Below are 22,915 nucleotides of genomic sequence, written 5' to 3'. Positions count from 1 at the left end.
CTGACTCTGGTCCGGCATCTGCCATCCCCTCCTGAAGTACTGAGAGTGGTACATGAGGAAAGCAAGGCTTAGAAAGTGAGTCATTCAAAGAATACCTGGGGGCCTGTCGTCAGGTACCGTTGTAAGGGCCAGGGAGAAAGCTGTGAGCAGGAAGTGCAGCCTCTGTCCTCATGGAGCTCACAGCCCAGCCCACGTACAAGGAGCACCCAGCGGGCAGATAAAAGGTGACTGCTGGGGAGGAAGGGGCCAGGATACTGCGGAGAGAGGGGAACTAGGAGTCCTCCCTTTGACAGAGTGGGGGTGAGGCCTCTGCAGGGGTGGCCTTTGAGCGGAGGGTGGCCCTCCATGCAGAATGCAGGGACCTTCCTGGCAGGGGGACCCTGGGAGTGGTTTGTCTGTGGCTCCTAAGCAGTGAATTTGACTCTGGTCTGTCTGCCCCAGACCTCACCTTCACACTTCCAGTGCTGCTCTGGGATTGTACCCACGGCCCAGCACCGTCACCAGGTGCCCACTGTGTAGTCTGCAGTGCTCTGCTTTACGTAATCTGCACTTGGACACCTGTTTGTGTGTGTGAGCAGACATGCCTGTTGCTGTGGGTACATGTATGTTTTTCTATTTACAGCTGATACTGAGGATGTGTGCATCGTGGAAAGATTGTTCTCAAGCAGCTTGGTGGCCATCGTCAGCCTGAAGGCTCCTAGGAAGCTAAAAGTTTGCCACTTTAAGAAAGGAACTGAGATCTGCAACTACAGCTATTCCAACACAATACTGGCTGTGAAGCTGAACAGGCAGGTGAGCGGTACCCCTCTTTGAATCAGACTGTACTCTTCCCAAGTCTCAGGTGTGCAGTGCAGCTGTGGCTGTTGCTGCCCTTCCAGAGTCCTCAAGCACCTCCAGGACAAAACCGTGGTCCTTAGCCAGCGATTCTGGTCCCTCCACCCTCTGCTCCAAGCCTCTGCTCACCTCACCCTACCCCACCACCCCACAACCCCACCTCAACTTGGCTTTCTCTCAGTGTTGCTCAGACCATCCATTCCTTGCTTTCCGCCACCGTTCTTTACTTATCCTCTGGGCACGTGTGTCTGTGTAGCAGGTCCTCGAGCAACGTCATTTCGTTGTGACTCGAGATGCTATAGGAACGCGCTTCTTGTTTCTGTCGATTAACCTGGGGTAAAACTGGTTTTCTTACACGGCATTTCGCTTAAAGTCACAGTTTCCAAGGACTGTCAACAGTGTTGAGTGGGGACTGACTATTCTGTGTACTCATCCTTAGGGTTGAATCATAGTTTATTTAGCATCTTTTGCTTTTACCTGTTAGCATCTTCTTTTTCCTATATTAAACTGTTAGTTTAACTCACTTAAGATAATACAAGTTTACTACTTTTTTTTAATATGTATTTATTGATTTCAGAGAGAGGGAGAGAGAGAGAGAAACATCAATGATGAGAGAGAATCATTGATCGGCTGCCTTCTGCACGCACCCTACTGGGGATTGAGCCTGCAACCTGGGCATATGCTCTGATCGGGAATTGAACCTCAATCTCCTGGATCCTAGGTCGATGCTCAACTGCTGAGTCACGCCAGCTGGTCGAAGTTTACTACTTTTTATCTCTTTTCCAAAACTCAAAAGGGTGTCTGGCCCAGAGTGTGGACTTGGTGACTAGCCCTTGGTTTCATTTCATGGACTCTCCCATGGCTGTGCTTCCTCACAAGTATGGCACTGTCCTCCAGTCCTGCAGCATCTCCTGTTCACAGCAGAGCACTCTGTGCAGGGAGGGCTGAGAGGCATGGAACCTCCAGGACGCAACTGTGGGTCCTGACTTGGTGACCACTGACCTGACAAACAGGATTGGTCTATTAACAGAAATAGTTAGTTAAAATGGGAAATTATAAGGCATAACGTGTTGAACCTTTTTAAAACTTAAAATACATGTGCATGTCCTGAGGCAGCTGATGTCGAGCGCGTGCGCTCCAAGATGTCTTTCTCACATAACTCCTCACTTCGATGCACCGCTCCAGGTACATCCATCCTAAAATGCAGCAAGAACATGGACCCCTGTAAAGCAACCTGGGTGCAGAATGTATTTTTATACTTTTAAGAAATCCCGGGGTGGAACGGGTCCTTGGGGAGAAAAAGGGACATCTGTAATATTTTAAACAAAAATAAAATTAAAAAAAGAAATCCCTAGGCTTTTACCTTCATCTTGCTGTGCCTAATTCAACAACAGGTTTTTAATTACCAGACCCATCCAAGGCACTCAATCTAGTTTTCATGAGGGGTAGGGGGTGAGGGGTGAGAGACAAACGAAACACGCTTGTCTTACTATATTGCCTCATTTCTGTGACATAGAATCAAATAGCATAGTTAAACATCCTGGTACAAGCTGCAGAAATAATGATGGGACAGGCACACTGGCTCTGGATACGCCCTAACCAATGGGTGAGGAGCAGGGTGCTGGGGAGAGCCACCCAGTAATGCCAGCGCCGTATGTGCAAGTGGCCAGGCCACGTGGTGTTGTAGAATGAATGCAAAATGTCTTGATCCAAGAGTCCACTGAGTAAAGACTAAAGCACGTGCAGTGTTTTGGCTTTTTTTTTTTTTCTCAAATATATCTTTATTGATTTCAGAGAGAGGAAGCGAGAGCGGGGCAGAGAGAGAGAAACATCAATGAGAGAGTCATTGATCGGCTGCCTCCTGCACGCCCCCTACTGGCTATCAATCCCACAACCCAGGCATGTTCCCTGACCAGGAATCTAACAACAATCTCCTAGATCACAGGCTGATGCTCAGCCACTGAGCAGCACTGGCTGGGCTGGGCTCTTTCCTTATGCTTTCCTTTGTTTCTTTCTTCTAGAGGCTCATCGTGTGCCTGGAGGAGTCTCTGTACATACACAACATTCGGGACATGAAGGTGCTGCACACCATCCGGGAGACGCCCCCAAACCCGGCAGGTAAGTAGACTGAGAAGAGAGCCTGCTTTCCTGAGTGTCCTTTTAAAGGCAGCCAGGAATGAGAGGTTTCTTCTCTTCAGAGGTCGCAGAGATGTAGACAGAGTAAAGCTTATTGACCTTAGACCAAGCTCCCTTCCTCCTGATGCTGGTCTTGTGACCATATCAATCAATGGTTTGGTCAGCTTCCAATTTTGAGGTCACTAATCACTTCTGACCAGAGGCCTTTAATCTTCTTTTACAACCCTGCTGTCACCTGAAGTGGATCCTAAACACCCAGCAGTTCCCAGGCTAGAATGGATCAGAGCCCTAACTTCTACGTTCTTTGTTAAGTAAATGCTCTGTATGTCTGACAACTTTAAAGGAACCCTTGGGCCCTAACTCTGCTGTGCTCTGTGTGTCCTCAGGCCTGTGCGCACTGTCCATTAACAATGACAACTGCTACCTGGCGTACCCTGGCAGTGCCACCATCGGAGAGGTGCAGGTCTTCGACACCATTAACCTGGTGAGGTTCCTCTGGTGTTTGCGTGCTCTTCCAAATGCACCTTGTTGTGGAGAGGGGTGCTGTGGGCCCTGGCATCCTGAGTTCCCTTTGCTCAGCAATGCAGTTCTCACTTTTGAATGGCAAGGCGGGTGGGCGAATCTGTCCCAGGTGCAGTGCTGCACACGCACGCACACACCCCCCCATGAGCTCCTGCCATGTGAGTGCTGGGAGGGACACAGAACACTCCAGACACTTAAGGATGAGCTGCTTTGCTTTCTTAAGGTTTTGCGTACACTTCCTTGACCCCCTCCCCAGTAAATTAGGTGGGTTTGGTGTGTGTTGACCGGATGGTAGTCACTTTTGACTCACTCTCCTTTCCAGAGAGCTGCCAACATGATCCCTGCTCACGACAGTCCTTTAGCTGCCCTGGCTTTTGACGCCAGTGGAACCAAGCTTGCTACTGCTTCTGAGAAGGTAAAGCTGCTGGGCCTCATGGAAAACTAGTCCAGAGGTCTCAGCAAACTTTGGATCCATTCATACAGGCTACCAAACAAGTTTCTGTACCAACCAGCGCAGAGTAGCACAGGTAACAACCCACCTGGCAGGCTGTGAGGTGTGCTGCCTGGGAGCGGGCTCTCCTGACGGGAGCTGGGGCATGTTTAGGACAGAAGACCAAAGAGCCCTGCACAGCTGTGCACTCACCACTGCACCGTGAAATGGCACACAGTACATACTGTGGTACAGAGGGGACTTAGAAGGGGTGAGAAGTGTAAAAAAGCAGAGGCAGGTCTGTCCAGAGCTGATCTGAGCACAGTTGGTTTTTTCTGTTTGACAGAGTGGTGATTGTATTATGTGTCCAGCTCATGCTCCTCTTTTCCCTGCGTCATACTGCACTGAAAGAAAATGCCTTTAAGGGCTCCGCAGTATTCATTTGTGACGGCTTAGCACGTTTTTGATACACTCATACTGTTTCCGATGTTTAGAACACGTTAGCATAACACGCTAGTGTATAAATGTGTGTGGATGACGTTTATGTTACAGGTAACTGTGTGTAAGTCTCATGTACAAGTCTCTCGTGTGCATCTCTGATACTAAGAGAGTCTGGTGGGGGGATTTCTGGGTTGAAGGAGGGGCCTTGCCTGCACGCAGGGGAGTGGCCTTCGCAATCCCCTGTCTGACCTCTTCTCAGCCTCCGCGACCCTGGAGGCTCCTGTCCTTGGCTCTTCCCACCTTGAACAGCTGCACCTTTTTCCTCCGCTGTTCCTCTCTCGAGAATTCCTTCCCCATCTTCTCTTGGGAGCTCGTTTGTCTCCTGGCTTGTTCCCTCTTCTGAGCACTGGACCTGCCCCTCAGCTGCCTGCTACCTCATCTCACTTTGATGCTTTTGCCCTGAGAACCTAAAGTATCCTCGCCTCCAAAGTCCCTCTTCCCCCGAGCCAGCCGACCAAGTGAGATGCAGAAAGCCGGCCCCCAGCTCCAGCTTCCCTGCACGTGTCTTCGTTGACTTGTGTACCCAGTTTCTGCAATAATGATACCATTCACGGGTCACTATGTCATGAGTCACACTGGACCCTTTCTGGTCCCTTACCTCATTTGATCCCCTTGTCAGGGAGAACGTTTTTCTGTTTCATGTTGGGAGCTGAGCAGTTATGCATGCCCAGGGTTAACCAGCGGGGCAGAAAGGGACTGGACTGCAAGCCCGGCTGCAGTGTCACCACGTCCTTCTTGTCTCCCTTTAGCATGGACGTGGCTGGGAGATGCTATTACCCTTGCCCTACTTCTATGGTTTTCAGCATGTCTTAGGAAGGCACTAAAGCACTTCTTGGAATTTTGAGGCCAGTAAAAATAGAACAGTTTCTTCTGGGCTATAAAGAACAAACTTGATTTGCTTTTACACAGAATCCTCCTGGTTTGAGGGATTAGACCACCAGTGGCCGCCTCAGCCCTGCTGGGTGCTGGGGCCACCCTAGGTGTAGGGCTTAATCCTGCCTTCAGGGAACTGCAGCCAAGCTGTGACCAACAACCTGTCATCGATTAGTATTGCACAGTGGGCAGGCCATTAAATATAAATACATGTCTGTAAATAAACCTGAAAGTTTGAGCTACAAAAGACAACCTTGGCATAATTGTGTTTGTGTGTGAATGCACAAATTTCCCTCTCATTCCCAAGAATTACAACCTCAGAGGGTGTCCGTCCATCTCGAGAGAAGCTCTGTCTTCACAAGGGGCTGACATTATTTCTCTGCATCTGCTCTCTGATGGCTGGACAGACCCTCTCCTGTCCGTCTCCTCTGTGCTGCTGTGGCCAGCTGGTGGGCTGGGTTCTTCACTGCCCTGGTGGTGACCACACTGTTCAGTTTCACTTCCTGGGTAGGTCTCTCTCTCAGTCTCCCAGATTCCAGCCTTGTCTGTCTACCCACACACCCCATGAAGGTTTTAGGTGGTAGGGTGGTAGGGAAACTGGCATCCCCTAAATGTTTTGAGTCCGAGCAGGGAGGTGCTGAAGCTCACCGTTTATTCATATTTCCTTTTGTCTTAGTTGGTAGTTTTTCCTGATACAGCTCATATATCACTGTGTAGGTTTGGACGGATTCCTTTCTAGGCAGTTAAGTAACTTTTTTTTTTAATAGTTTAAACTACGGATGACTTAGGAAAAAATAAAACTAATTTGTTCCACATTTGACATCAAGGCTGTTAGTGTTTAGAATAAGTGTTAAGTGGTGAACAGTAGGATGTTCTGGTGTGCTCGTGGCAGAAAGGGAGATGATTGTGAGGGAGCTCAGACACCTGGGGACCGGCCAGCAGGGGGCTCAGACACCTGGGGGGCCAGCCAGCAGGGGGCTCAGACACCTGCACACCGGCCCGCAGCACACTGTCATGAAAACCGTGCTGTGTTTTAGTTATAGTCTGACAGGAAGGAAATAGAGAAAGTCTGTCTTTACTGCTAAAGCCCTGTTTTCTTTTCTTCCTCCCTGTCACAGGGGACCGTGATTAGGGTATTTTCCATTCCAGAGGGACAGAAACTCTTTGAGTTCCGGAGAGGAGTTAAGAGGTAAAGTACATAAATCTCTAGAGTTGAATCTGGAGTTTCTCTTTGGATTTCAATTTTATATTCTCTGTGACTAACAAGCGGGCACATGAGCACTGGGCACCCAGATAAACAGCAGGCATTTTCAGCCCAGCTGGATGGTCTGGGAGGTAGGTAAAGAGATGTAAGGCAAGCCTTGTTTCATTTGCCGTGGTCCCACCTGAACACAGAACAATGGCCAGGTAAGGGAGTGGAGGAACTGGCAGAGCCAGACCCTGGGCTGTGTGCATTCCTCAGCCTGCTCTGCGGCGACGGGCTACTCCTGACCTGGTTAGCAGGCTCCTGTCCTTACTCTCTGCCCTGAAAACTGTTACCAGCTCCCCCACGTCCCCTTTTACCCCAGCAAGTCGCTTTGACTCTTTCTTTAAAAACAAACAAACTATAAGTCATGGTGAGGAGCTCCCTCCCTCCCCCATCCATCTGCAGACCTTGCTGGGCCGTAGTTAGCGCTCTGTCCCTGACCTGCTCGGAGAAGGGGTGCTATTCTGGTTACCCCTGGGCCTTCTGCCTCAGGACTCAGGAGAGATGGGGATCCAGGCTCCAAAGCCAAATCCCTGAGTCCCACCCGTAGTTGTGTGACCCTGCTCAGCAGTACTTGACTTCTGGGGCTTGGTGTCCATCCCAGTTGGGCATCTGGTAGCGCCCAGCCCCCAGGGTCAAGAGTTGGACCAGTAAGTGCTGGTACTGAGGAAGGGCTCCAGAACCTGTAACTGCGCGTCTGTTCCGTCGCCTTGCCCCATCCCCCACGTCATCGCCCCCACCTTGTCCTGTCATCGCTCGCTCTCCATGGGGCAGTTCCCACAGGTTCACAGTTACGTCCTGCCTCCAAAGCCGGGCATCCAGCACCTCCCGTTACCTCCTTCTGCGTTTCTCTCCCCCTTTTCCCTTGCTTTTCCCTACACCACATTCTGGACTCTTCCTGTGCTGCTCCTGCTCCATTTCTCCATCTTGTTTCTGCCAGGGAAGCTCCTCTTCACCCTGCAGCCCCATAGCCCCCTAAGCGGTCATCTGCCTGTGCTAATGTACAGTGTGGCCCCGGCTGCTTTCCCGCGTTCCCCGTGTTTCTCCTGCCCGCTAGGTGCTGGGCAAGACCTGCCAGGGTGTGCCCCGTCTGTTCACACACCTTACCTTGGTAAAGACCACCACTGCCCATCCACCCACTGCCAGGCCAGAGGGACTCGGGGGGCCCGATGCTGGCCCCTTTCTCTCGTTTCGTGCACCGAGTTAGGCGCAGGCATATGAGCTCTCCCAGGGCTGTTCCTCACTCCCGAGGTCTCCCCTTCTCGTGTCCTGTCCCGTCTCTTTCTCCCACCCCATTCATGTTACCCTCCGATTCTCACTCGCCTTGGTCTCTGCTTTCTGCCCCGTCAGCCCTTTCTTCTGACTTCAGCCCAGGCTCTTTTTTGGGGATGTGAATACAGCTAGAGTACACCCCATTTGGACCCTGTCACCCCCTCCTTTTGCCTATAGGATCAACTCCAAACTCCTAAGCTCCTCGGCTGGCAGCCTAGCCTCTGGCCCTTCCTTTCAGCTGTTTATTCCCCTTCCTGTTGCTCCCAGCCCCAGCCCCAGCCCCAGCCCCACCACGTTCATTTCCTCAGAAGAGTAATCCCTTTCTCCACGGGGGTCTGGCATGTGCTGTCTCTTATGCTAGGCCTGTTGTGTTGGTGACCTGGACTCCTGAACCCTTTGAGTCTGTGTCAGGTGCCCCTCAGGAGGCCTTCCCCTGACACTAGGACAGAAGCAGCCCCCCCCCGTAGCACCTTCCACATCTGTCATTAGTGCTCCTTTGCCGGCAGCCAGTGCAGCTCCTGCACACGCCGCACTGGAGGCTCCAGGAAGGCAGGGCTGTGCCAGCGCCACGCTGTAGGGCTGGGCGTTGAGCGCTCAGTCCGTCTGGACTGAGGTGACTAGGACCTTTCCCGTGGAGAGGGCCAGGCTTGATCCCAGGCCTGGAAAACAGTGCAGGTTTATTTGCTGGCTTTAGGATTTTTACAGTGATTTTTATGACGTATTATAGAGACTTAGTGTCTTGAATGTTGGAAGTTTTACTCTATAAAACATTAAAAGTGATCAGTTTACTTTTTGTTGTTAACAATTGCTGTAATTTAAATTAAAGAAAATTGACTGTTTAAGCACATAATGAAGAATTGCTCTTCTTGGTGTTACCTTCCAAACATTTTTCTCTGAAGAAAATTTTTGAGATGACAGGAAGGAGAAGCTGCCAGTAGACCCACGTGTGGCTGTCAGGGAACTTTCTTCTCTGTGGTATTAGTTAGGGTCCCTTGAGAGGTTGCTGGCTGACTTGGTGTCTCCGGGTGACGGCGTAACTCGGGCCTCCCTCATCCACAGGTGTGTGAGCATCTGCTCTCTGGCCTTCAGCATGGACGGCATGTTCCTCTCTGCCTCCAGCAACACAGAGACTGTGCACATCTTCAAACTCGAGACTGTGAAGGAAAAGTGAGTTGCAAAGATTCATTTGTTTAAAAAACAACAGAACACTTTGTCCAGTTTACACTAACTGGTGAAAACCTGAGCACAGACACTCCTGCCTCCTGATGTTTCTGTCAGGAAAGACCCTGCTCTGGCTCTATAAGTGTCACCAAGTCTGCACACTGCAGTGAAGGATTTGTCCCCCTAACATGATCTAACATGGGCAGTGTGCTGCGCGTGAGGTTGGCGGGAGGGTAACGATGGCTGACTGGGCCAGTGCGGACGTCCACCTCTCAGCATGGGCCTATGCACAGCAGCACGTCTGAGTGCACTGCCCAGTGCAGGGAGCACTGTCCCAGCCTGTCTACTGGTAGGGCTCGTTTCTAAGGCAGGTGACTTAAATTATGTTACTGCAATGGATGTGCATGGTGAATGGGGTGCTGCTTTTCTCTTAAAATGCAAACATCCCACTGGGACTGGGGTTGATTAGTGTACGCTGTCTTATTCCAAGGAGCATTTTAGATAACTCACAGATACGTACAAGGTTAGCAACCATGAGAATGGACTGTGGGAAAGTAACAGCTGAAGTAAGATCCGGGGGTGGATCATGAATTGGGCCTGTACGTCCTCTCGTTCACTGCAAATTATTTGGGTAATCTGACGCGGCCCCTCGGGAAGGGCAGGCTCTTAGAGGCTGTGGCTTTCTGCACCCCTTTTTCCTGAAGGATGGGGATTTCTCTCTCAGGTTTCGGGGCTGATCCTGGTCTCTGTGTGGGTGGGGCATGATCATCTCAGCGAAGAGTCATGCATCTGGTGACATTCCCTCCTAGGCCTCAGGAGGAGCCCACCACCTGGACCGGGTACTTCGGGAAGGTGCTCATGGCCTCCACCAGCTACTTGCCCTCCCAAGTAACAGAAATGTTCAACCAGGGCAGAGCCTTTGCCACAGTGCGCCTGCCGTTCTGTGGCCACAAAAACATCTGCGCCCTAGCCACGTGAGTAGAGGCAGCAGCCGCCCTTCCCTTTGCCCATGTGCATCCAGGGACAGTGACCGGGGGGTCCTGTGATGATCCGGCCTGAGAATAATCTGCAGACTTCGACTTTGGATTGAGCTGAGCAAGGTTCACGGGAAGTGCAGGGAACGGCGCCTGTGTTGTCATCAGGCGAGAATGCTTTTTCTGCTGTGCTCTCATTCCAGAAACTCCCTCTTTCTGTGTCTGTGGAGTGTTTATAGTGTTAATGAAGAGTGTCGTTAAGTCAGAGCTGTGTGAGATTGCTAACACTTAACCCTTTGGGGCTACAGACCCAGCCAGTGGCACTGCAGAATGCACAGGGAGCCCGCAAACCTCACTGGCATCCAAAGTGTAGCTGTGAAAATTTTGTGATAGTGTCTGTGCTTCTGTGAATTTTAAGATGTTACTTTTTATCCGACTGGCATAGTTGAAAAGTCTTACGGAATTGCCAACCCTTAGTAGTCAGAGGAACCAGGAGACTGACCCGCCTGCTTTCCCTCAGTGGGGATCAGTGCTCATTCATGGTCAGGACGCCGTCGGCCTTGATGTTGGGGCCGCAGGTAGCACAGTGGGTGTGATCTTTGTCCTGCATGCACATAGTATTCACATAGCGTATCACCTCATGCAGCTACATTTGTGCCTGCTTTTGGGGGTCAGAGGGCTCCCCTGGCCATGCCAAGTGTGAGGCTCTCATTTAATAAGATCTCTGAAAGCTGTAATCCTAGAACGTGGCTGCTTTTTATCCCCTCTAGAATTCAGAAGATTCCCCGATTGCTGGTGGGAGCTTCTGACGGGTACTTGTACATGTACAACCTGGACCCCCAGGAAGGGGGTGAGTGTACCCTCATGAAACAGCACAAGTAAGTTGCCTCTCCCGGTCTCCACCTCCTCAAGCTTTCTCTCTCTGGTCAGTCTGCATTGGGCCCGTGTGTGTGTATGTTTTCCCTCAAAGGACAGTGTGGCCCGTGCCGTTTAGGAGCTTTGTCTTCCCGGACACCCTGATGTGGGCAGACATCCGCTCTCCCATCCCGTCTGCCAATGTCCCTGGGCAGAGATGGGCAGGAAGTGGCCAGTGCTGCACCTGCCCTTCCTGGGGGTGGGGTGGTTCAAGTGCTCCCCTAGGGATGGGTTACGAATGGACTGAGCATTTCACAAGAGAGAGATGAGCACACTCTGTCAGCTACAGTTCAGGACACATTTTTGAGAGCCTACTATCTTGCTGTGAGAGAGATTTTCTCTTTGAAAAGGGTTAATATTTGCTTATTGGGAAGTAGTGCAGTTCACTTTTCTGCTTTGGCTTTTTTTATCCACAAGTTGCAACAACAATGCTGTAATACTCTGATGATTGGGGTGGAAGTGGGGAATATTTTTTATAGCAAATTCTATTTGTGATCATCAGTCTCAAAAGTGAAATAAGATCGTCTCACTAGGCATTCTTTTACTATTTGTCATCATGGTGTTTTTTTTAAATATATCAATTGATTTCAAAGAGAGGAAGGGAGGGGGGAGAGAGAAACATCAATGATGAGAGAGTCATTGATCGGCTGCCTCCTGCACGCCCCCGACTGGGGATCGAGCCTGCAACCCGGGCTTGTGCCCTGACCGGGAATCGAACTGCAATCTCCTGGATCCTAGGTCGATGCTCAACCTCTGAGCCACACTCGGCCGGGCAGCATAAGCTTTTTTCATCAGACTTTCCGCGTAAAAGTTTGAGTGCACAGATTCCAGTCCCCATAGTGTTATGCTCATGCGTGTCCTGGCGAGTGGCCGTTGCCTCTGCTGCTGCAGGTCAGGCCCTCTGGGCCCTTGAGGTCGTGTCCTTGCACCCGACGTCCTCACTGTTTTTATTTCTCTCCACTTCACCAGGTTGGATGGCAGCATGGAAACAACCAATGAAATCTTAGATTCCGCCTCTCACGACTGCCCCTTAGTGACTCAGACCTACAGCACAGCTGTAGCCAAAGGTACTCATGCACCGGCATCTCCGACAAGACTTGGTAAGGGCTGTGGCACAAACCTGGGAGATGACCGATGCTGCGATCTCCCCGTGGTTCTGCTCTGTGCATCACCCTTATCATAGTGGCCCACCCACCACTCTGTATTGGATAGGGGAGTGACCATCCTCAGAGGCCAGCTATTGTCACTTAGGCTGTCTTAGGCCTCTGCAGGCTGAATCCATTCATTCTCTTCCTATTTGAAGGAAAATAGTCATGGCTGAGGCTGTTTTGGGTGCCCATGACTTGTGTCCTGGCTGTCTCTCCACTGGAATATTACACACCCCCACCCGCCACTGCCCAAAGTTTGTTCTGGGGCCTTTCCCTCCCACCTGTCTGATCATTGCACAGACTTGCATTGGACCCCTCGGCCTGGGGCCCTGGGAGGAGCGCGGGCTGTGGCAGGACGGTGGCCTGTACTCGGGTCCCACACAGAAGCTGTTAGTCAGCATGCAGACAGACAAATGGCCAGTCTGGCTGTGACTGTTCAACTCCTGTGAGCTGTTTTCCACCTAAAAAGTCAGCTTACCTTCCCCGGGTGGGCCTGTAGTTTTGCTCGCATTCCTCTTTGAGGTGGAGCACTGAGTGTCCCGGGGTGTTAGGTCTGGGCACCCCACGTTACCGGCTTGAGACACACTTCTGTTCTCCCTGTCACTAGGAGAGCATGCAGCCTGTCCTTCGGGCGGCCCCTGTGCTCTCTACAGACAGCGTTTTAAAAGTTATGAATTTGGGAAAGTACTTCATCTTGAGCTGCCTAAGGCTGCAGAAAGCGTGTTAGTCCCAAGAGGGATTCAAGTGCAGTCTGTGGGCTGCCCTAGTGTGCCCCTGACCCAGCCTCTGGCAGGGCTGCTGTGACCTCCGCTCCCGGCTCCCGCCCCTGGTGACCACGCCGTCTCTTTGCAGCCTACACGGATGAGCTGGGTGCCGTGGGCGGCGCGTGTCTGGAAGAGGAAGCCAGCGCCCTGCGGCTGGAGGAAGACAGCGAGCACCCTCCCATGATTCTCCGGACGGACTGAACGTGACCTGTGAACTCTGACCCCAAAGCAGAGAACACTGGCTGACAGAGGACTTTGTGTTATGCTGCTATGAACTTTGACCTGAGTCGGGGGAGAGGATGGCAGAGACTTAAAAAGATTGTAGCTGTAGTCTCATTCCCTACTGTTGAGAAATACATGGTTTTCACTTCAGTGGCTTTTAATCTGCTATGAATTTTAGCTCTTTGTTTGTTTTCTCTTTTTGCCAAAATTAACTGGTGAAGCCCTTGAAACCTAGCTTTGCATGCGTTAATGTGCCAAGCCAGCATAGGGCACTAGAAACCACTGCTGACAGCTGCGCCCTGTGGCTCACAGCCTGCACATGGGCGCAGGGCGGAGCGGGTCTGCTTGTGAGGCTGGTTCTGCTCGGACAGGTCCAAGGCCCCTGGGCTGGGTGGGCAGGGATCCTCCCAGAGCCCCCCCTGGGCCAGGTCCTCCTCTTTATTTTGTTAATTAAATTCTTTCCAAATTGGACTATTCTGGGATTTCTTCCGTGGCGGACTCCTGTTTCTGGTCTTGTATCCCACGTGGTGTTGACAGAGAGAGGTCCTTTCTGTTACTCAAACCCTTCCTCTGACGGCAAGTGACCTTGAAGGCGTGTGAGGAGTGCCAGGGCCAAGGATGTGGTCTCTGTGATTACTCTGGCCTTCGCTTCAGTCCTCCTATTGAATCTGTGTGTGTGTTGTGTTGTGTTTTATGTTTAGGAGGCTTGTAGCTACTTCTGTATCCATGTATAGCAGAGAATTAATGTGTCATGGTCCCGAGTTGTCCTGTCACCGTGAGCCCCACCGTCTGTGGGGCTCCTCGCTGTGTCAGGAGTGGACACGGGCCGCACGAGGGACGCTGGCTGTGAGCGCCTCCTCCCGGGGAGGTGTGCCTTTTCTCTCTCAGTCATGAAGTTGTTGAGCATAGTGATGAGGTTGTGGTCAAAGTTCCGGGCTTTGCCGGCTTCCCCTCATTTTGACAGAATACAAACCTCAGACACCTGTAACTACATTCCAAGCCTCGGCACGCGCAGGTCAAGGTTCGCAAGAATTTGAGTGGCGTTAATGGCAGGAAACGTGGTGACCGTTATAGAGGTAAAAAGGCAGAAATACTGGAGTTGCCCTCTTTCCCCTTCATCGGGTTTCTGGGCCAGGGAGGGTCAGAGTCTATTTCAGGTCACGTTCGTATCTGAGTCGTAGCAGTTGAGTGGCTTGTAAAAGGAAGGAGAGGGGACTCGGTTGAACTGACCGCTGACTTTATTTGCCGGGCTTCAACTCCAGGTTGGTCCTTGCACCTCAGGCTGCATGTCCAGTGGTGGCTTTAAGGTCTAGTTGGATCTAAGAGGTGCTTCAGGTGAGCTCTGTCTGCAGCAGAGACCTCTGGACACTGGTCATGGCAGCAACGTGAAGTGCTGGTTAGTGGAGGTGACAGTGGAATAAGCTCAGCTTCCCTCTGAAGTTGCTGGCACGTTGGTCCTGGGTCCCTGATGAAATGTGTTCCACAGCGACAGACCCAATGGGATGAGCATCGGCTGAGCCCCAAGCAAGGGTGAGAGGGGAGGGTCCTCCCGAGCAGGACAGTCTTCCTGTGTCGGCCTGGAATGTTCTCTCGCTGTCTCCCCCCTAGAACTTGAGTGGCACCTTTGTCTAGGGTGAGTGCTGATGGAAAGACGGTGTGAAAGGTGCCCACGGCAGTGTGGAGCCCTGAGCTGGGCGTCCTGGTGCCTGCTTGCTGACTCCCTCACCTGTGCTGATGGGGAGTCAGGTCGACTGCTGGTTTCTCACCGTCAAAGGCTTTTTTTTTTTTTGCCTTTCCTTAGTATTGGTAGTCAGAAGACATGGGAATTCTCTTCCCTTTTCCAGCCTCAGTTATCTCAACTACAGATGAGCAGTTAGAAAAGAAAGGTAGCCCTGCCCTCCCCGCTGGGGCCTGGTAGGGCTGGCCGGGAGGTCCGAGCACAGGTCCTGCCCAGTCATGGAAGCTTTGTGGCCTGAGTCTGCGGTACCCCAGGTGTCCCAGGGAGGGAGAACCACGGTGCTGTAAAAGGTTGGCTCACTGAGCACTGGGGATGACCCACCTGGCTTTTCCTTTCCTGTTCTGTTGTCACGAGCACTTCTTCCTGTGCTCAGGCCCCGGCAGGCCCGATACCATGCAGGAGTGGCAGCTGCCAGGTGGACGTGCAGGACCCCAGACGGAACCTGGCAGAGCCCGTGTGCCGATGTGCTGAGCTCCAGACTACACTGATTTTATTTTGTTATTACATCATATTTTCCAGATCTCACAAAAGATGATTTGAGGGAGGGGAGGGAACCAACCCAGGAACTTACTCAGAGGAGCCCTGTGGATCGGGACCAAACCTCCTATACCTTCCCAGCAGTGGAACCAAGATTTGAACTGAACCTGAATTCAGTCCCTGGTCAAGTCTGCCCGCTACTGGCGGTGTGGCTGGTGCAGGTCTCCGGGGGCCTCGGTTGCCTGGACTGGACAATAGGAATGACCCTACCTCCCAGGGTCGTGTGACAAGTAACGCACATGTGGACTGCGGACTCCCAGCCCAGCACCTGGCCTGCGGCAGGTGCCCAAGAAACACTGAAGCAGAAACTGGTCTTACGGATGGAAACAATTATTTTTACCCAGGTCTGGTTCCTGAGTACAGAGCCAGCGGGAGGTGAAATAAGGAGGACAAGTATGACTCACGCTCAAGGTTATACGCGGCGTCCTCCATCCTGCCTTTCCTACTCCTGGGCTCCAAGAACAGCTTCAGCTCTGGTGAGGGGGTGGAGGGACACCTGCCAAGACTGGCAGACAGCACTGCCTGCTGTGGCCGGCGAGCTACGGCCACCCAGATCCACACCTCAGCCCAGAGCAAACCACCTTCGGGCCAGGATGGCACATGAGCTCCTACCTCCTCGGCTCACCTGATCAGCTCAGCCCCACCTGGTCCCACGAGGGTCCCCAGGAGCTTCGGAGTTTCCACGTTCTGCCTGCTCACAAGTTCATCTGGGGAGGGGAAAAGAGAGAGGATCTTACCTTCCCCATGGCCAACAGTGGGCCACATGTAGAGTCTAGAAGTGCTCAGGTCACAGCAGGTTAAACGGGACAGTCAGTGATGGGAAGCATGTTCCTGGCTCATTCCCGCTGTCACTCGGGTGTGGTGATGGTGTCAGGGGACAGGAGCCATGCCTGTTTTGCCCTATTTGTTCCCTGCCCCAACTCACTTTTTTCTTTTTTTTTTAATGTATCTTTATTCATTTCAGAGAGAGGAAGGGAGAGGGAGAGAGAGATCGAAACATCAGTGATGAGAGAGTCATTGATCGGCTGCCTCGTGCACGCCCCCAACTGGGGATGGAGCCTGCAACCTGGCCGGGAATCGAACCACAATCTCCTGGATCCTAGGTCGATGCTCCACCGGCTGAGACATGCCCCAAGTCTTGTAGACCCTAACTTTGCATGCGGGGAATGGCGGGGTCTCTTGTGTAAAACATGTATGTGACGCTGGCTAGCACAGCGAAAAATCCAAATACATTCTTCTACAAGTGTACCTAACCCTCGAGCTCAAGGACAAGTCGCAGGCTTTTGGTCTGGGCCCTGCGGTGTCAGATGTGAGGACACATGCACTCAAGACTGGTGTTCTGGCCCTGGCTGTTGCACCCAGTGGTTAGAGCATCTGCCCATTGACCTCAGTCTCGGGTTCAGTTTCTGTCAAGGGCATGTACCGGGGTTGCAGGTTTTGATTCCCTGTCCCGATTGGGGCGGGGACAAGAGGCAACCAATTAATGTGTCTCAAATCAATGTTTCTCTCTCCCCCTCCCCTTCCTTCCACGTGGAAAAAAATACCCTTGGATGAGGGTAAATAAACATTATTTTAAAAAAAAACTTGTTCTGTCTGGGAGGGTGATTTATACGGAGCCTCTCCTTGTGAGGAACTCACTTCCGGGGGGAAATGTGTCAGTAGCCAATTGCCAAGAAGACGAATTTCACTGATGTATATTTTAGCTCTTACCAAGCCCTAGTTCTTGGCCCATGTTGTACTTTTTTACTCTGTGGATTCAACAAAGCACAAAAAAAGGTGCATTTGGAAGGCCAGCCCTTCCTGTCCTTCCCTGGTATCCGACCAGGAAAGTCTTTAATTTGGAAGAATTAAATCTTTTTAAAACTCAAAATTTAAGGGGACTGTTTCGATTCCTCACCCCTCTACTGTTCCATTGTTTACTGAGCGGTAACTTAATTTCACGTTTCCTTGCTTGGTGAGCGTGTTGCGTGTGCCCGTGTGTGCGGGTGGGTGTGAGTGTCTGAGCCATGGGTGCTCCCTGCGTACATTCCGAACCAGGTCGGACTGCGAAGCCCGTTGCTGTCTTATAACCTCATGGAGAAATTAAAACCTCTGTCCGCTGCGTTTTTTCATTGACTCACTGCCTGTTCGCAGGCTGTGTCGTTATGTACCATTATTTAAATGCCTGTCATTCTACCCAGAATATTGTGGCCAAGAAATCAGGATCCTGCAGCCTGACTGAGCTCTTATAAAGGTTTTCATCCAGAACTGAGTCCTGTCCTCTATGAAATGGATTATACCCTTCTTTCTACTGGAATCATGGCCTCGTCTGAAAGTGTAAACTGTCTGACCCCACGGGGTGGCGGGGAGGAGGCAGGGGAGTGGTCCTGGGGGCCGAGGGCATAGGGCCGGCCTGCTGCAGTGCCAGCTTGGCGGCTCCTAGATGCGCATCTTCCCGTAGGTGGAATTGCTTTGTCACTATGTGCCTCCCGGTTGGAGGATTTGCTCATATCCCAGGCTGAGAAACGTCGGTTTTATGTTCTCGATAAGGCGTTCAGGCTGCAGCTGCTGACGGGAGGGGAGGGGGTTCAGAAAATGCCTGTCATCTGCCACATAGAACTGTGCACATTCGCTTTGCCTACAAACTCAATTTGCTTTTCCTGTTGCCTTTCAAAGCCCACCCTCGTTGGGTGCTCGCTCGCTCGCTCGCTCTGGCAGTTTTCTGCATCTTCCGTTTGAGCCGACGCCTCCCTTATTGCAGAAGTAGGTGGGCGCTGTCCCCACGGGTCCCCTCCCACAGCCTTCGGTCTCTTTAAATAGCCAGATCACCAGGGCCCACACCTGGCTCCAGTTTCTTCACGTTATTTCTGTGTTCTTGCCTGGATCGGACCCTTCCCCACCTGTGCCCCCTCAGCTCTCTGAGCCAGGGGACACCTGCAGAGAGGTAACGGTTAAATAAATGGAGGCTACCGTTGCACTTGCCTCCCAGGGGAGACCAGCCAGCACCCAGAGAGACTGAACACGAACACAAGGTCACTGAAGGTGGCCCACAGCCCCGCTTCCCCAGAGCCTGCCCTGCCCCATTTCTCCCGTAAATGACGCCCCTGCGGGAAAGCGGAGCCTCACCAAGCTCAGGTAGGTAAATGCCAAAAAGGAGCCAGGAAGGTTCAGCTTGGCCAAAGGTGCTCATGAGAGTAGGTCTCAGGCCAGCGCTCAGGGACCCCAGCAGGACTGAGGGTGATCGAGACAGCCGGAAGGGACGCTCCCGAGTGTCATCAGCGACGGGTGGGCAGACAGCCTGGGGTCTGTCCGCAGCAGAGTACTACTCAGCCATACAAAGGAAGGAAGCGCTGACACCTGCTGCGGCGGGATGGGCCTTGCAGACGCTGGGCTCTGAAGGACGTCGGGCCACATAGCGTTCGACTCCATTTACAGGAAGTGTCCGGGCAGATCCGCAGGGACAGAAATTGCATGAGGGGTTGCCTTGGGGCAGGGGCTAGGGAGTCATAGCTAGGGGGCCGCAGGGCTGCTTTTTCAGATGGTAAAAATGCTCTGAAGTCGACTGTGGGGATGGTCGCAGACGGCTGTGAACGTGCTGAGCAGCCTGGAGTCGCCCCCTCTCATGGGAGCCTTGCGTGCTGTGCGAGCTCTGTCTCTACTATTCCCAGGGAGAGAACCCAGCAGGGATGCCCTTGGGCTTGGTCCCCCTGGGAGGGGTTGTCCCAGAGCTGGGCGGAGCAGGGCGGAGCTGCAGATCTGCCGTCAGTGCTGAGTGTGCTGAAGATGCCCCAGGTGGAGCCCGGCCTGGCTTTCAGGTGGAGGAGGGGAGCCTTCCTGCCCTGGGGCACCTGGAGGCCCCGCGCCCTGGAGCAAAAGCCTGCCAGGGCCTGGGTGCTGGGGCCGTGGGAGCCACAGCTGCCTGAGTCGCAGGAGTGGCTTCCAGACATCCAGGCACCTCCCTCCCACGTGGCTGCTTGGGCTTCCTCCCAGCGTGGCAGCCACGGGGCAGTCGGACGTCTAACACGGCTGCTGACTTCCAGAGAAGGAAAGTGGGAGCCGCCAGGTCTCTTTACAAAAAAGAATGAGCACAGTGTGACCTTGGCCTGCCCTCCCCGGGCAGGTGACAGGGAGGGCAATGGACTCCACCTGTTGATGGGGGGGGGGTGACAGCCGCCATCTTTGGAGACAACCCTGGTTGTAGCTTCTGCTTGCAGCACGTGACAGTTCCCCGGGTTCACGTCTTCCCCACCCCTGCTACGCCAAACATCTTCCCTATGCTCCCGTTTTTAAAAAGCAGGGAAAGGAGCACTCCCCAGTCCCTGCGTCATAGGGATGTGCCAACCCGCGCACCTCCAGGCCCAATCTCCCCAAGGCTGAGAAACCAGAGCTCCGATGGATGGCGCACGGCCCTGTGACTTGCAGCGGGTGGGCGCTGCCTCCTGGGAGGCGTGTATTTGCATAAGCCGGGGGAGAGCGTGGCTGTGAAAAGCTCTGAGCCAAGGTTTGCAGCAGCAACACAAAGGCTCCAAAGCACTTAAAATAAAACCCGGTACAGAAACGAGCCAGTCACCTAAAATTCATTGCCAGCCTGGCCAGTTTGGTTCAGCGGCTAGAGCCTCAGCCTGCGGATTGAAGGGTCCCGGGTTCGATTCCTGCCAAGGGAACGTACTTCAGTTGTAGGCTCCATTCCTGGCTCCGGTTGGGGCGCATGCAGGAGGCAACCAATCTATGTGTCTCCTCCCCCCCCCACTCTCTCTGAAAGGCAATGAAAAAAATATCCTCAGGTGAGGGTTAAAAAAAAAATAAAATATAATTCATTTCTGCCCCTAATATCCTCTTGTTCGCCTGATTTTATGTGTAAACTGGTCGTTGAATAGACATGATGGTCACTTTTCAAGGGGCACCTGGAGCCTCAGCCCACGTCCAGGGGAAACCGGAAAGACGCCACAGGAGGCGCGTGGGCCGTGGGTGAACGTGGAGGGCACAGGACCCCCGACTATAAGCGCAAATGCGTAGCTGGGCTCAAAAGAAAGTAGGAGAAATCGCAAAGCGGTGAGATTGGACTCGTGGCACAGCGGCCTGGGTGTGGACCCCAGGTGCGGGCCCAAGCCTGGGGCGGGACCTTGACTCGGAGTGACATGAAGAGCGGGAACTGACAGCTCCCTGAGGGCCGAGGTGGAACCCTGGCCACCAGCCCCGAAGAAGACTCCGGGCTGTGTCCAGGGCCCTGGGGCAGGTGCCAGGGCCGGGCGAGGGAGGGGGAGCGATTGCCTAATAGGGACGGAGTTTCTGTTTGGAATGACGGAAGGCTCTGGAAGTGGGCAGGGTCAGTGGTGGTTACACAGCGTCGCGAATGCAAACACCACCGACGCACACCCAGAAATGGCTACGATAGGAACTCATACGTGGTGTCTATTAGCCACAAGTAAAACAATGCGGGAAGGAGGAGGCAGGATTACGCGGTTGCCTGCAAACAACGACCGTGCGCCCGGAAAACCGCGGGAACGCGTGGGGACCACTGAGCACGCCCAGCGGGGCGTCTGGTTATGAGAGTGACGCTCACAGATCATGGGACGAGCACACCGGCAGCGCAGGGCGGGAAAGCCGCCAATGCAACCGGACCCGCTCTCGACAGCGGCGAAGACCCGGACGCTCAGCAGTCAGCTTAGTGCAGTGAGCAGGGCGCGCGGGCCGCCGGCGAGGGAGGGCTCCCGGCTCCTCCGGAGGGGACCGGAGGGGGAGAGGGGGAGAGGGGCGCCCTGGTGTTTCACTTATTATTATTGTTATTGTTATATTCTCACCAGAGGATATTTTTTCATTGCTTTTCAGAGAGAGCGGAAGGGGGAGAGAGAGAGAGAGAAACATCCATGTGAGAGAGACACGGCGACTGGTTGCCTCCCGCGGGCGCCCCGACCGGGGCCCGGGATCGAGCCTGCAACCGAGGTACGTGTCCTCGGCCGGAATCGAACCCGGGACCCTTCAGCCTGCGGGCCGATGCTCTAACCATGAGCAAACCGGCTGGGGCGAGGTGCCCTGTTTTTTTAATAAGAGCAGTTACGAGAAAGACATTGATAAGCCTGTTGTCACGTGAATATAAAGATGCACCGACTATTAGAAAAATTAAACACAGCTCGCGTGGGACGGTCCGGAACGGCGCGCCCCGGAGGGTGGAGAGCCGGCTGTGAGGGAAGGCGGCGTCCAGGCCGGAGGGGGGGCGAGGAGTTCGTCCTGTTCGTGTCAAACCTGCACCTCTCCAAACAAAGCGTCAGGAAACGCAGGACCCGACCGCGGGAGGCCCGAGTGTTGACCGGCGCGCCGAGGCTGCATCTCGAGGGGGTCGGTCCCTCCTGCGCTTCACGCCCGGCCCGCGGCCCGTCTGGCGGGAATCCAGGGCGCCCCGGACGAAGTGGCCGAGCGTGTCCAGAAAACGAGGGGGCCGCGGAGGCTCCGCCAGAGCTCAGCTGGGTGTCCTGCAGTGGGCGCTGGAGACACGAGCTGCCGGGACATCGGTGACATCCAGGGGCCGCCACGCCAGAGCTGGGACCCTGGGCAGGGCTCCCCGAAACTCTGGGGGCGCAGCCAGCAAAGCCTGGTCACAATGGCTCCTCCTGCTGGCAAACCAGGACCCGCGGGGCCTGTGACTCCTCTGTGACCAGCGTCGTGACGTGGACAAGCCTTTGCCTTTGTGGCCGATCAGAAACCTGGTTACTGTCACCCCACCCACCCCTGACAAGCGTGCGGGGGTCCGTGTGAGACAGTGGGGGGGTCATATTCTCGCGTGTCTGTGTGTGTCTTTGCATGTGTGTGTCTGGGGGAGGCGCACGTGTGCTGGAGTCTGAGCGTCTCACGTGTGCCTAGGTCATTCTGCGTGTGCCACGGTGTGCCACGGTGTGCGTATCACTGGGCGTGGCCCCGCAAGCTGAGGACGGCTGTTCCAGGTGAAACCAGGCGGAGCGGACGGATGGTGCTGTCGGCCACAAAGCTCCGGTTCGCTTGTAAATGTCCTTGAAGAGGCCAAGGACACGTGGCTGCAGCCGAGGAGGGGGCAGGCGTGGGAGCCAGACAGAGGCAGCACCAGCGGCAGAAATGAAGTCACAGAACAGGATCGAGGGCGGCCCCCTCGGTCAGCGCCTGGAGGGAGTGCCCCCCACCCCTGGAGGCACCGTGGGCCCCTCCGGAGACCCTTCCACGCCGAGCACAGCCCCTGAGAACCCAATCTTGGGGAGGATTTCGTGACACAAATGTAAACCTTGTGGCTTACAAAACCAGTCCTGCTCGAGCGCACTCATCTCGTTGTCATGGAGTTGACGATTCCGATACGAATCAGAGGGACCAGAATAGACTCCAAGGCCTGTTTCCCACTGAACTCTTAGAATCTTTTCTTCCCTACACTTCGGTCTCTCTCCTCCCTCTGAAGAATATTCTAGATGCTGAGTGCGACCCCCACTTTTCTGAATGCCGGCACTTCTCCGTTGCTTTCAGAGACAGTGGAAGGGGGAGGGAGAGAGAGAGAGAGCGCCCCTCTCCCCACTCCACCTCCACCCCAGGCAGCCATGTGACCCAAGCAGGGCCAATCAGAATCTTCCCCGGGAGTTTTCACACTGGGACAGAAGGAAGGGCCAGGCCCCCTTGGGAGACGGTGGTGGCTGTGAGCCGGGAGCTG

General features: G+C 53.7%; 1 protein-coding gene across 3 annotated transcripts in view; it reads left to right on the top strand.

Moving 5' to 3' along the window:
• WIPI2 (WD repeat domain, phosphoinositide interacting 2) overlaps nt 1–13,469 on the top strand; it is a 28,230-nt gene extending 14,761 nt beyond the window's left edge. For all 3 annotated transcript variants that reach the window (XM_081137501.1, XM_081137503.1, XM_081137502.1), the window contains 10 exons: nt 623–792; nt 2,856–2,952; nt 3,357–3,454; nt 3,815–3,907; nt 6,415–6,485; nt 8,874–8,981; nt 9,785–9,949; nt 10,720–10,827; nt 11,834–11,964; nt 12,865–13,469. In XM_081137501.1, coding sequence (XP_080993627.1) covers nt 623–792; nt 2,856–2,952; nt 3,357–3,454; nt 3,815–3,907; nt 6,415–6,485; nt 8,874–8,981; nt 9,785–9,949; nt 10,720–10,827; nt 11,834–11,964; nt 12,865–12,977 — 1,154 coding nt within the window. In that variant the 3' untranslated portion in view covers nt 12,978–13,469. The remainder of the gene's footprint in view (nt 1–622; nt 793–2,855; nt 2,953–3,356; nt 3,455–3,814; nt 3,908–6,414; nt 6,486–8,873; nt 8,982–9,784; nt 9,950–10,719; nt 10,828–11,833; nt 11,965–12,864) is intronic.
• Nucleotides 13,470–22,915: the final 9,446 nt, after the last annotated feature.

The sequence above is a fragment of the Miniopterus schreibersii genome (genome assembly GCF_964146895.1).
Source record: "Miniopterus schreibersii genome assembly, chromosome: 4".
In the NCBI taxonomy this organism is placed as follows: Eukaryota; Metazoa; Chordata; class Mammalia; order Chiroptera; family Miniopteridae; genus Miniopterus; species Miniopterus schreibersii.
The sequence above is the reverse complement of the archived record's forward strand: the minus strand, read 5'-3'. Positions and strand labels throughout refer to the sequence as shown.